Raw genomic sequence first — 14,665 nt, 5'->3', positions numbered from 1 at the left:
ACAATATTCAGCTAACAGATTTTTTTTATAAAATTTTCTTTCTTTAAATAAAATAACTAAATTAGAGTCAAACATTTTAATTTTTTCCTAAATGAAGCAACTGATCCAAATCTTTAATTCAACTGCTAATTATAAAATTATTTTTTATTTATTTGTTTTTTGATGAATTTTCTAATTCACCACTGAAACTTATAGAGAAGTTTGTATGAAAGAATATGGAAATAGAATTTTTTAGCATATGGCTAAATTTATATGATTTATAATTTATATATGATCTAACTCAACAAAGTGATCTGTCCAACCTAGCACTAAACTGAACCAATTTACAATTTTTCAGGCAAATTGATCTGTAATTGTTTAGGAACTATTTAAGATGTAAAACATAAGTTTTTTCATGAAAAATAAATTTAATTTGTACATAATACAATTTGAAACTCTTGTATTCATTATATTCTTTCATTACACATATTTTCAAAATTTTTGTCTCTGTTAATTTAACACACCATACTAAAATTTGATATTAATAAAATGTCAATTTATTTTCAAAAATAGATTTAAAAATCTACAGCAAAGAAAGAGATTGTGTTAAGTAATTTAAATATAACTATCATAGATTCTATTTACGAAATTTTTAGTCTGTTTTTTAACATAGAATTAGCTTTGAAATTACCTTCCGCTGAGTATATCAGCTGACTGTCAAGTTTTACTAGGAATCTGCAGGTGGGATCCTGATCAGTTGGTCCAATGAAAGTATACAGTCATTGCAGTACTTTTAATTAGGCTGATCCTGCTATTGACCCAGGTCTGTTTCTTAAACTAAAAACAGAATGTCAATTAAATATTTTTCTACCAATGGTATAATAATGATTTTTACTACCATTAAACTCCTCTGAATTGCCCTTAGAAAAACAGCGTAGGTTGTGCACAGTTTGGGAGCATTGTTCTGGAATTATAAAAGAGGCAAAACTCCTGAAATATTTATTGATTAAAGGTTCAACCACAATCATAATAAAGGAGATCATAACAGTTCTTACAGCAAACAATATAAAGTTATTTCAACTAACTTTCATAAAAAATTAATAACAAAACAACAAAAAAAGTTTTAAAGATTGAAATTCATGTTAAAGATTATTTTTGGAATTTTTAGTTTATAATGCATACTTAATTGATTACTTTCCCCACAAAAGTTGAATAATACAATATGTTATATCAAAAACAGAATAAAAATATATTATTATTTATTATCAACCTAAAAGGTTATGATTAAACACTATTTTGATTTCTTAACTAACTGGATAAAAAGGTATAATATCTGCATGGTTGCATATATATGTGTTGTTTTATTTGACTAATAAAAAACAGTTATTAAAGAAGAAATTAAGAATTTTCTTCTTAATTTTTTAAGAAATTAATTAATATCCACTGTCACTGGTAAGTGACATTTAGTACTTTTAAACTGTTAAACTTCAGTTTAAGGTTATAACCAAAAAGTTTCACTTCAAATCTTCTAATATACTGCTAATAAACAGTGGAATGTTTTTTTTTTTTTTTTTTTTTTTTTTTTTTACGTTGAACCAATATCAGAATTATTTAAAAAATAAAACATGCAATAAATTTTATTTTATAAACAAAAATGTATCTATTCCATTTTTTGTTTTATATTTATTGTTAAATTCTAAATAAATGATAAAGGAAGTCCAACACATGAATATTAATCTATTTTTTTTGTTTGCTATTTTACAATATTTATTAATTAAACTAATTATATCACTTCACTGATTTTACAATTTTTATTGTATATTAATACTAATTAAATTATAATGATCATCTATCCTCATTAGTATTACAGTCTTCGCTGTTTTCACCATTATATTCTTCAGACTCTCGATGAACAAGAGCTGCATGTACGATTGTTGCTTCACTCATGCGTCGAAATGCAGCTCTGCGCACGTGAGCTGGTGCAGTAACACTTTCAGGTGATGGTTCTGTCACTGTAATGGCAACTCCTGTTTCAGGTAGGTCTAATGAGCACTGTCTCTGTATAGGAGCTGTGACCTGTTCAGGTGATGGTTCGCTGACAGTAATGCAAACATCATTTCTGCACAAAAGATACATAATTATAAATATTATAACAATAAATGTATTTATTATCTGAATATTCTATTCAATTATATAAATATATAACTTTTATATCTATTTTACAATTATTAGTAATATACAAAAAAATAGTTAACAGTACTAAAATAGTTTTTTAAACTTCTTTCAATAAAAAAGAGTAGTAATTCTTTTATTTATATTAGTTCAGATAAGGTGGAAGATTTCGTTAATAATAAATTAAAGATGACACGAAAGTGATAAAAACTTAAAAAAAGTACTACTAGCTGAGAGAAGAATATTTAAATATACAAATTTGTGACCACATATATAAGAAAGCCATAGTTGGTTGGGGACAAATTTAGTGGCCAAGCTATCTACTACAAATATAGTAAAATTAAAAAAACTTTATAAAGACAGAGTTAATCTCTGGATAAAGGATAAACTGGATTAAAGGATAAACAGACAACTTTTTTACATTCAAAGATACAAAAAAAAATCACAGTAATTTGTTTTTGAAACAAATTTACTGCAAAATTAAAAGAATTATGTATATTAATCTCATAATCTCAAATTAACAAAATAAATAGAGAATAACAGACAATAAAATAAAAAGATAGCTAGGAATTTAAGGCTAATTATGTACACTCTTTGAAGGAATCAGGTAAAAGATTTATACATTGTGAAGAAGGACCAGAGTGTACCAGGTAAAAGAAAGGCAAGCTCTAATTCAGAAGTAAGTGAGACAAATTTCTTTTCAACTTTTACATAGTAGCAATATAGGAACTGAAAGATAAATCTGTGAGTAAAGTAATTATTTTGACAATCAACCTTGTTTAGAACATACATCAAGTATATACAGCTTCTAACACTTCTCTTGGTTTTAGAAAAAAGCATGGTATCAAGGAAAGTAACTTTTTATAAGTCACATTAATTTTGGAGGGAAAGTTCAGTTAAAATAAAGCTAACTATGAGGTTTTTATAGATATTGAAAATCATTTGATAATGTAGAATGAATATGAATGTTTAAGAAAAACAGCAAATAAAGAATTAAAAGCGTTATTTAAAAGGTAAAAAAAATAATAAGCAATCTGATTCCTACTAGCTACAGCTATAATAAGAGAAGAAAATCTGAAAATACAAACAGCAATACATAAAGGACTGAAACAACAATGCAACTGAATCCCTTTGTTTTTTAATTTATTTGTTAAAGAAACACTGAAGAAACTAAACAAAAAAATTGAGTGTAGAATAATAGTCTGGGAAAATTGTCAATATTAGATGCTAATAATACAGTTAGTTTGACTAAAACTGTGAAAGAATAAGAAGTAATAATGAATAATATACTCTCATTTTTTGGAAGAAATTCTATAAAAAAGAAAATAAAAGAAAGATAACGGTGATAAAATCTGATAAGAAAGGAGGTTAATGATGAATGAAGTATTCACACATATATATATAATACACATATATATTATATATGATATATATAATACTGCATATCACACGTTATAGAATTTTGTTATTATTTTAATTATAATTGTTATTAATTAGATGAACAAAAGATCAAAACAATGATGGTATCAATTTTATTTGGATTTAGAATTAAAAAGAAGTTTTTCAAGATATTTTTTTGAGTTATAGTACTTCATGGCAGCAAAATATGAACAACTGAAGAATTAGAAAAGAATACAGAATTTTGAAATATGATGTTAAAGGAGAAATCTGAATACAGTTAATCAGATTGAAGATTAGACATGATGAATTAAAAAGAGACATTTTTATCAGAATGTTGTAAAAGAAGACCTAGATTGGCAAACTTTAAGGTATCCAGAGTAAATTTATTTGGTTGTAAAAGGAGTGTAAGGTAACATTTTTAACAAAATACAATGATTAAAATAAAGCAAATATTGATGTTGCTGGATGTGCTGTATTTTAAAATTAGGAGAGAACAGAAAGGAATGGAAAATCGCTTTAAATCAGGCAACAAATGTTACCATCAAAAACCAGAAAATAATTCCTTGAAACTGTCATTCTGAGTGATAGCTACTGCCAGTATTGCTAAATGTAATAACAAATTTAGTCTTAAATTACCAAAAATTATTACAATTTCAATTTCTTTCATCACTTTTTATAACAGTACTTGGTATTATAAATTCCATATTACTGAATCGACAAATTCCAAGAATTATTTAGTTTCAAATAATTAAAATCCCTAAGTATAAAAATAATACATGCAAGTGTACTTTTCATATCCAAATAAGGGCTCGATCACAAAAAAAAGCCATATTAAAAATACGTTTAGTGTACATTTTACCTAGTGACAATAAGAACAAAATTACATAAAAAAAACAAGGCTTTTAAAATAAAATTTTGTGAAACCAATCTTAATTTTTTTATTTGGACAATAATAATCTCCTTTCACCTTCAGAAAATCAAGTTTCAGATAATCACCAAATCAAACAAATTTTATATTTTTTAAAACTGGTTTTCAACTTATTAGTTGTCAATTATTTCAAGGTTCATAAGTATTTAATAATAAAAAATGTTTTTAATAAAATTAACTTTAACAAATAATAAACTAGCAAAAAACTGATACTTTTTAAAAGTTGACTTTTACCAAATTTAGAGTCTGTGTCTTTGAAAACACGGAATTTAAGGAGGAAATGAAAAATAACTATTTTTTATTTTGTAAGTTTATCTTATTTTACCCTTTTCACTTTCACTTTTTATTTTATTTATTTTTTTATGTTTTTGCTTGATGATAGCACCACATAAGCAAATATGGTTTGACTAAACAACCCTGTCCATCAAAAAAAAAAAAACTGTTTACTTTGAATACCAGTATTACATTAGACTATAGTAAACAATATAGTGGGATTAAACTATAACAATCAACTAATAAACTATGATGATAAAAAAACCTAAATGAAACATGTTGTCTATGTAAGTTTCTGGAAAACCTACATAGGCCAACAGGACCATCAGTGGAGCATCCACTACAAAAAAAAAAAAACAATCTGATCAGTGAATAGTATAGTTAAACATACAAAAAAAATTCATACAGGTTTAATTGAGACCTGTTTGAATGTATAGGTTTAACTGATGAATTAGTTACTCAAGTAATTAAAGTAATCTCATTTAATTACATGAACATTTAACTACATAGTCATAATAATCAGTAGCAATCATTCTTTCAGAAGTATTATGAAAAATAAATGTTCATATAAATTACACAATAAGTATTGGTAGATAGATATCTTTAGTCTATTATTCAAAAGACAACCAACTTCAAATTGCATTCAACTAGGCATTTTTTCATAAATGATAGGTAAAAAAAACAAAAAACAAAAAAAAAAAACATTAATTGATGTGCCACAGTCATAAGAAAACTTAAATACAATTTTAACATTAAAATGAAATAATTTTTTAAACCTTTGTAAATAATTCATAACATTTTTCTCAGATATATCATTTAATGCATTTGAAATAAAAATACATCATAAGCTCAAATAAATATTTTCAATAACAAATAAGGAAAAACAAATCAAATGTAAAATGGAAATGTTATTAGACTCATTCCAGTAAACTGAAAATAATACTATATATAATACTACCACATGATTCTAGATGGGTTAACTACAATAATTATGATAGAATTTTTTCTATAAAAAGAATATCTATGATAATATCTAAAAATACTATAATATGAAAATGTCACTGCAATCAAGTAGAAATCTACTACATTTATGCAATAAAATAATACACTATCTACAATAAATCAGTATTTTTAAATGAATTAGGATGAGAATAACAAAGAATAGCTACATTTAAATGAGCTGTCAATTCTCACATGCCTCTGCAGATACTGAATTTAATTTTATCCATTCCCTACTTATTTAAAATATTTTATTTTATTCCTTTTAAAAAATTGATTACTATTAAACTTTTCTATAATGGTTTTTACTTATTAAAAAGCTCTGTAAATAAAGTATTGAGTCTCTAATTGTATGATATTATAGCAATGCCATAAATTCAAATATTTATAAAATATTACTCGTATTTTATTATAAATTTAAATATCACACTAACATCAATAATGCGTTATCCATCTAAGATTTTACATGTTTTTGAGTTATTTTCAAATAGCCTTAATTTAATGTAAAACAGTTTTATTATGATTTTGTGTATTTTAAGATGAAGCTTATTAATACTTATTATGACAGCTGTAAAAATAGCTTTTATTGTATTTCAGAGGAATTTATTGTATAATTTTGTGGAAAATATTTTTGGGGTTATTAAAATTTGTCATTGATTGTAATACCACAGTAGATAAAATTTAAAAAAAAATGTTATGGATTGTGCTGGTGAATGCAATTTTTCATAAATTAGGTGTGAGTTTCACATTTTAATCCACTACCTATTCGTAATGGAAATTTTAATTGACAAATAGGTAAATACAGAGTCTAGAAAAAAAAATTGAAGGAACATACATTAATTTGTATTATATGATCCATATTTTGGTTTTGTTTCATATGTTAATAAGATCTAGGAGAAAGATAGGTTAGCCAAAGTTAGTTCATTTTAAAATGCAATAAGTTCTCTCTCGTTGCTATAAAGTAGTTAAAGTAAAATTAATAAACAAATGGTTAATTAGAAGCTTTTATAGTAAAATAGGTCGTTGCCCTTCATCTAAATTTAAAAATCAAATTATTAAACTCCTGTAAAATTTACCTGAATAATGTTCAAATTCTGTTCAAGCTTGACATTTTTCACATGCTAAAATTCAGTATGTTACATTATCACGCATAATCTTTCCTATGATGAATTAATCGTTAAAAAAAGGATTGATCGATTGAAAAAGGATTGATTGGATGAACCAATCGGGGAGATTATGTAACTATTTTATGATTTATGTATGATTAAGCAGTCATGTAACAAATTTAGTAATTCTAATAGAAGATAAAAATCTGGTTAGAAGTTAAATTTAGGGCTTAAATTAGGTTATGCAATTGTTAATATATGTAGACAAAGAAAATCTATTTAGATAGTGGTATGATCACTAGTTAATATGCTTGAAAAAGTTGCTCTTTAGAAGTGACTTTTTACTCTAATGACAACATGAAAAAAAATGTTATTAAAGTTAAAAGTGAGGAATTTTTACGATCTTACATTCAGTGTAAAAGATCTAGTGCTGTAGTAAAACACTCTATACTATGTTATTGTGGTAGAGTATTTAAGTACAAAATGATCAACATTTTTGTAATCATTCGATTCAATTATTTACAGCAACATACTGCAATCAGTTGATTGTAGTTGATTATTAAATCTACAGAGTGTTTCTAATATGGTGGGCTGGCTAAACTTTTTCGGATTCTACTTTTAAAACTAAACAAAATATATTGTTAGGAAAAATGGCGATTTCTCATTCCTTCTCCTCCTGTTCGAATAAAAATTTATATCTCAAGTTCGAATAGACGAATCACATTAATTTTTGTTAAACGTTTAGGTAATAAATTTTTAAAATTAGAAAAAAATCAAGAATTAAATACGTTCGCAAATTACAAAATGGCAGCCATGTTTATTCTTCAATCCGTTATGTCTCCGTAAAATTAGTTTTATCAAAATTTATGTTATTTGCTAAAATATTAAGCCTATTATTTTGAACAAAATGACATTTTATATTTTAAAATCGGTTAATAAATAGCCGAATTATGGCAGAAAATTGATGTTGTAATTTTGTGTCTGCTTCATGTCTCACTTTACGTTCAATTCTGTAAATATTAATTGTTTTTTTTTACTGTTAATTCTAGTATTGTAAATTAGTATCAAATTAAGTAATAATTTTCTCACAACAGATTTAATATTAAATAATAATAATAATAAAACAATTGATATTAATTTTTAACTTTTGAATAATTTTACACAGCGACTATTACTGTTGATCATGTTAACAATATAAAAATGAAGTTTCCTTCAGCAGGAATGGAAATAGTTCTGCTGAAACTATCACAACCAGCGTATCTGGACCGACAAGGATCCTCATGGCAAAGTAGCCATCAACAAAGATTTTCCCTGAAACATATATGAGTAGGTATTTACGTATAATGACTATATTTTGGGTCCTGTCATTCTACTAAATCGTTTAAATGGAGAAAATTATCTTGCTCATTTAACCAAAAATCTTCCACATTTTATGGAAGAACTTACTCTCTAATTAAGAGGAAATATGTGGTTTCTCCACAATGGAGCTCCAGCACAACAATAAATAAAAACAATTAATATTTAATAGAATAATTAGAAATCTCCATTTTTCCTAACAATATATTTTGTTTAGTTTTACAAGTAGAATCTGAAAACGTATAGCCAGCCCACCATTTTAGAAATACTCTGTATAATCTACATTCTGTAGATTCAGCAAACAGTAGATTAGAGCAGAAAAGGTTTCTCTTACCTTCACGAACATATGATATCAGAAAAAAGTCTTAAAACATATATTTAAGTCTACGAATGAAAGTGTGTGACTTACATTGCTGAACCGACATTTGCTTGTGATAAAAATGAATTAATGACAGATATTAAGGTGGAAAACCAAAATTTTGGGTAAACATGATTTATAAATGTTGTTTCGTTTATTGTTACATAGCTGTCAACTAAAAAGTTAAGATTGAGACTTTGCTATTTGAAAGTTTTAGCTGCTGTGTTGCTATATGTAAAAATAACTAATTCAAAACAACTAAATGCACAGACTAGTCCAAAAGTCAAGAATTTAAAGAAAAATGGTTTGTTTCTGAAAACTACCTATGAAGACAAACATCTGAGACAGTTATGACGAAGAAAAATGAAGAAAGAAACAAAATTTTAATCTATAAACATTAACAATTAATAAAAAATGAAGAATGAAAAAACCAATTAGGGGAGATTTATATATAATACGTTACCAAAAATTTCTGAAGTTTATTTACTAAAAATCATCTAACAAAAAACCTAATTGACTTCATCTCCTTCAAAGAAATCACTTGCTGGATTAATTCATCAGTTCCAATACAATTTTAATACTTCAAATGTTAGAATTAATTTTCAGGTAGCTTCTTCAGAAGGGATCTCCTACTGAATCTCCTCTATCATAATAATCTTTTCTTCTTAACTTAACTTTTATCTTGTGACCAAAAAACACTGCAATAGATTGAGTGGTGAATAGAAAGGGATGATGGACAGACAAGTTGGTGAGAGCTCTGCAGATATGAATGCAATGTTCTTTTCCTTTCATTATTAGAATACTAGGCCTAGCCAATGTACGGGCTTGTGACGTCACGAGCAGACTGTGTATTACTACTCGACCTGAAAACATCAACTCTGCGATTCAAATCGAAGTATTACTTATTATCATATTGTATGCAGTAATAACTATCATATTTATATTTACTAATTATAAACAATACGTAATTAATTATTTTATAACCTTTATTTGTACTAAATAATTAATTTATAATAATAAAAAAATGCTTATTTATTATGAATTTTTTCACACATCTAATTCAAACTTCTAGCACATTCACCATCCTCGCTAAACGAATCACTGTCACTGTCACTTTCATTATCAAAGTCTATATGTATAATATAACTTCTGTTATTTCATCTATCAGTGGATCCAGTCTTTCATACTCTTTTTCAATATTTTTTGCTTTTTCACAATAGGGTTTCCAGTCATCTTCATTGATAGAATTAATTTTCTCCTTAGTTAATTTTTCAACATTTGTGACAGAAAATGTTGTGTTATGACTGGCCACATGTCTTTTTACGGCTGACTATACCGTCTTGATCGGATTCAAGTCAGGATGGTACGATGGGAGTCTAAGAACACCATGCCCATGCTTTTTCAAAGGTTCATCCAAGTGATATTTTTGTACTTTAGTTTTATATAACTTTACTAATTCATATAACTGTGCTTTCAACATTTTTGAACTATATGAAATATGAGTTTTCTCCAACAAATAGGTAATCTTATCTTCTGAAATTAGAATTTGGCACTTCATCAATACCTGTATTGTGATAAGGGGCATTTATCAACAACTACTACTGACATCGGTGTAAGATTTGGAATCAATTTTTCACATGCCCATTTTATGAAATTGTCTGTATTCATGATGTCATGGCAGTTGCCACTTCTCGAACTGGCTTTCCAAGTTAGTAATGCATTCAAAGTAAAATCGATTTCTCCTCCAGCATGAATTACAATTAAACGGTCACCTTTACTAATCTGCACATGAAATCCCTCAATACCATTAGACCACGACTTTGTCGAACAATGCAAACTTAAAACGTACATTTGTTCCAAATAAACAATTGTAGTATTGCTTTGTCTGTACTTAGTCATTGCCTGCTAATATTCAATTCTCTTCCACCTGATATTGGATTTTTCAATTAAAAGTTTCTGTTATTTTCAGTTTTACGCCATTTGAAACCTAACTCTTTCAAAATAACAGCTAAAGTTGATGCACTGCCTTTGAAATCAATAGGACTTCAATCTCCTATTGATTTCAAAGGCATTTCTTGCCTTATTTTTTTAAAATAGGTAATTCATTCTTCTTTGAATGAAAATCATTAACTGTTCTTTTAACTACAGCTAAATCAAAACTGTCCAGTCCACTGCCAGGTTTCAAACATCGTTTATACTTTTTCGGCATGCTGAAAGAACACGGTTGGGATGTTGATTGAAAAATCATGTATTTTTTCTCTTCTGAGTTTTTGAACCTGTGTTCTTGATATCCCACAAGCAGCAGCAGTTCTTTCTTTGCATTTTTGAATGTTAATTATATGTTTGTTGTCAGTTAATTTACCTACTTTTAGAGCTTCTTTTTTCATAAAATCATAAACATTGATAATTTCACGTGCTTGACTCCTAAGTTTTTTTTTCTTATCTACGGATTTAAATTCTGCCATAACAAGCTGCACTAATAACACACGAACAAAAATAAAACAAAAAATAATATATTACAAAAAAATTGTGAAAAACAATGAGTAATTATAAAATAATTGCACAAAAACGCTATTCGAATACCTTCACTTAACACAATATAAATTGGACGGAAGTTTATTTCTTTGTACACACATTGTGTACTACGAACGATGGATCTAAATATCATCATGACAAAAAACATCATTTCTAACTGCACGTATAATGTTTACAGGCCTGTACATAGTACTAGTAAGAGCATTAGTAATTGGTTAAGGAATTGTTATTGTTTACGAGATTGAGTTATTAATCATTTTTATACATGTAATCAACAAAAGTGGAAAGAACTGAACACACAACATAAATGTATTGTTTGGGCGTCCATAAGTGCAGTATATATGGGCGTCCATATATGCAAGTCAAAAGAGATAAAAATAATAATTACAAGGAAAAATAATGTTTTGGAAAACAATAATATAATGAGATGTCAGCACGTGACATCACAAGCTTGTAGATTCACTAGGGAAAATTTTGATGCAACTGGTACATTCCAAGTTCTTTCAAAAAACTTGTTTTGCCTGTTTCAAGTGACAAACCTTAAGTTCACAAACTGACAAACTAAAAACTATTGACAAAGTATAAACAAACAAAATGACCAACTATTTTTTATCATTGAGTTAAAAATTTTTTGTAGAATTTTGGAATGTTTCTTTTGTTGATGCCAATCAAAGGTTACCTAGAACATTTGTCATTTCCAATGGATTCTCTTTAAACAAATTTGTTTAAGGATTTCAAACAAATGGAGAAACTTACTTAACACGGATAATCAAACTTAATGATTTGTGTTCAGTGAATCTGTTGTCTATATCTTCATAATAAAAAACCATTTTCAACATCTGATATATCTCCATCTTTATCTTCTTGGGTTTGATAAAAAATTTAACACAAACGTTCTGCTTTATCAAGTGGGTCATACTGCAAATTATAAAATACTATATGCAAGAATTTCCAATATAAACAAATGCAGTTTTCCCATGGTATTGGTAAATGTTAGACTGTATTCTTAGTTGTAATGGAGGATACAACTTGTAGCATGGTTTTGTTCAGTACTCCTTTTGAGTAAGATATTTCAATTTCAGAAATTATTGGGTAGAACATACTGACAGACTACCCTCGAGAACATTGCTAGGTGAGGTGCATATCAGTGTTACTACATTATCCACACTATCAGTAAGTATGAACCAGATTCAGCTTAATACTACATCATTACGAGGGGAAAATAAAAAGAGTTGCAAAATTTTGACTGGCCAAGTGATTCTATTTCTAACATCCAAGAAACTAGAGTGAAATCATTTTCTGTAAAATGTATATATTGTATTTTATAGTTAATGAGTATTTTGTGATTGTATAAAATTTTACAGTTAATTTAAAATTATTAATGCCTAAATAAGGAAGTTGTTCTTTCGAGTTAATTGTGTATACATTATTACAGGTTAAAATTACTATTATTGGTTTAGATTTATTAAAAAAAAATCATCATATTGTCAAATTTCTGAGTAAGTTAACAGGTACTTGGATCTCTATTATACGTACTGATCAGTCAAATAAAATTTACATATTACTTAGTTACATACATTTATAAATATATTATAAAATATAAATACAAAAGAAAAAAGAAAAATGTATCATAAAAAATATAATTAATAATGTCCAAGCATAATAAATACCACATGAATTTTAGTGTGTATTTCTTGCAAGAAAAATATCTATTACACTATATTATTTATACATACCTAATTATTTAAAGATAAATAATAAGAAATATTCATGCAGCAGCTTTAAACTGAAGCCTGTTTCTAAAATAGAAGCGAAGTAGTAATCTATATCTAGGCACTAAGCTTTGAACACTTTCAAGAGATATAACTATACCTGTACTAAAGTATCTACTTTTAGCTAAAAAATAAATTAATATTTTTAAAGATATGAAGCATTAATTAAAACAGAAGAATATTACTAAAAGAGAAAAAAATATTTTTAAAATTACTCATTAATAAATCTACAAGTATAAAAAGTATACACATAATAACTTAAATATCCAAAAGCTAAAATACATAATCTTAATAAAACTGACCATTTCTATTTAATATTACTGAACAAATTAATTAATTTTATGATCAAAATCATGACACACATTATCAAGGTAAGAAGATTTTGGAATAAAACAGGTTATTTTGTTGTAATATTTATAAATATTTAATATGCTTTTGTTAATATAAGGACTACTCTGAAATTGACTTAAATATTTCTAAATATATATGTATATATATTTAACCTAATTTCAAAACGTTTTTTAAGAAATATTTTTAAAAATTCTATAAGTAAATTTGTTTTTAAAAATAAATATAAAAACAACAATTTTTAAGTTATAACAAAATTTGTATAATGGATAAAAATTGCTTGATTTTATTAAAATTCAAGCAGTTCTGAAGTCATTTAATGAATGCCTATTCCTACTTGGAAGGTGAAAAAATATTTATATAAAATTCTTGACAGGTAAGGTAAACTGACTAAGTTCAACTTGGTAAACGTAGAAATACTCCATATACTGGAAGTTTTTCAAATAATTTGATACTTTATTGAATTTGTTATGTTAGGAAGAAATAATTAGTTTTTTTTTTATAATGGGTATTATTAATGCTATTAATTAATACTGATTCTTCAATTCTTTGAAAGACTATTAGTTTTTTAATTTATTTACTATAAAAATAAAATTTAAAAAAAATAGTCAAATAATGATAATTACTTACTTAGAAAATACCATATAAGAGTTAAGTTGATTGATTTTATGAAAAAAATAATCACAAGTGTCAATGATATTTTATTTAAAAATAGAATATAAAAATATCTAAGTTTATTTATGTATTTAATTATGAATATTTTATTTGTGCTCTATTAAAATATCTGAGAATATTGTTTAACAATTGCTAAATGTTTGTTATTCTGAATAATAAAAAAATAAATTAGTAAATTGCATCCCATGAGCTTAATATTACTATATTATAATTTTTTATCACTTAATTTCTTTTTATTTGTTAACTATGTTAAATACGAAAATATTTAACAAAACAAACTTTGAAACAAAATTTTTCAGAGTACATTTACTTTATAATGTACTTTTTCAGAATACATTTTACAAAAAAAGATAAATAAGCATATTAAAAATACAGAAATTTTATATTTATTTTCTCGATCACTGAAGTAAAATGAAATATTAATTTTTACTTTGAGTAAAAAAAAAAGTTCTCAATACAGCTAATAAAAAAAAAAAAACCAGTGATATAAACTTTTTATAAATTATACAAGTAATAATATATTGTTGAACTTTTTGATAAGTTACCTTTCATCAGAAAATTTCAAATTTGGCATTATCTACATTCTAGAGGATTTATTTCATCCTCATCGTAAAGAGAGAAAACATTACTAATTGGGCATGAACCTCTGTTGTTTTTTATTAAACAAATTTTTTAGATGATTAATATGCCACATTAAGCTTAAAATGTCTTTGTGTAAGTAGGATGAAATTTTAGTGTGTGAAGAAATGTTTAAGGTAAAAAT

The 14,665-nt window shown here is 25.9% G+C and overlaps 1 protein-coding gene across 1 annotated transcript in view; it reads right to left on the bottom strand.

The window, feature by feature from the left end:
• Positions 1-1,824: 1,824 nt before the first annotated feature.
• The window catches only part of NaCP60E (Na channel protein 60E), a 934,708-nt gene continuing 921,867 nt past the window's right edge, over positions 1,825-14,665 (bottom strand). Inside the window, exon 32 of the mRNA XM_075359144.1 lies at positions 1,825-2,098. Coding sequence (XP_075215259.1) covers positions 1,825-2,098 — 274 coding nt within the window. The remainder of the gene's footprint in view (positions 2,099-14,665) is intronic.

The sequence above is a fragment of the Lycorma delicatula genome, chromosome 3 (assembly GCF_047948215.1).
Source record: "Lycorma delicatula isolate Av1 chromosome 3, ASM4794821v1, whole genome shotgun sequence".
Classification (NCBI taxonomy): Eukaryota; Metazoa; Arthropoda; class Insecta; order Hemiptera; family Fulgoridae; genus Lycorma; species Lycorma delicatula.
Note: the sequence above shows the minus strand (reverse complement) of the source record. Positions and strands in the feature narration are given on the sequence as shown.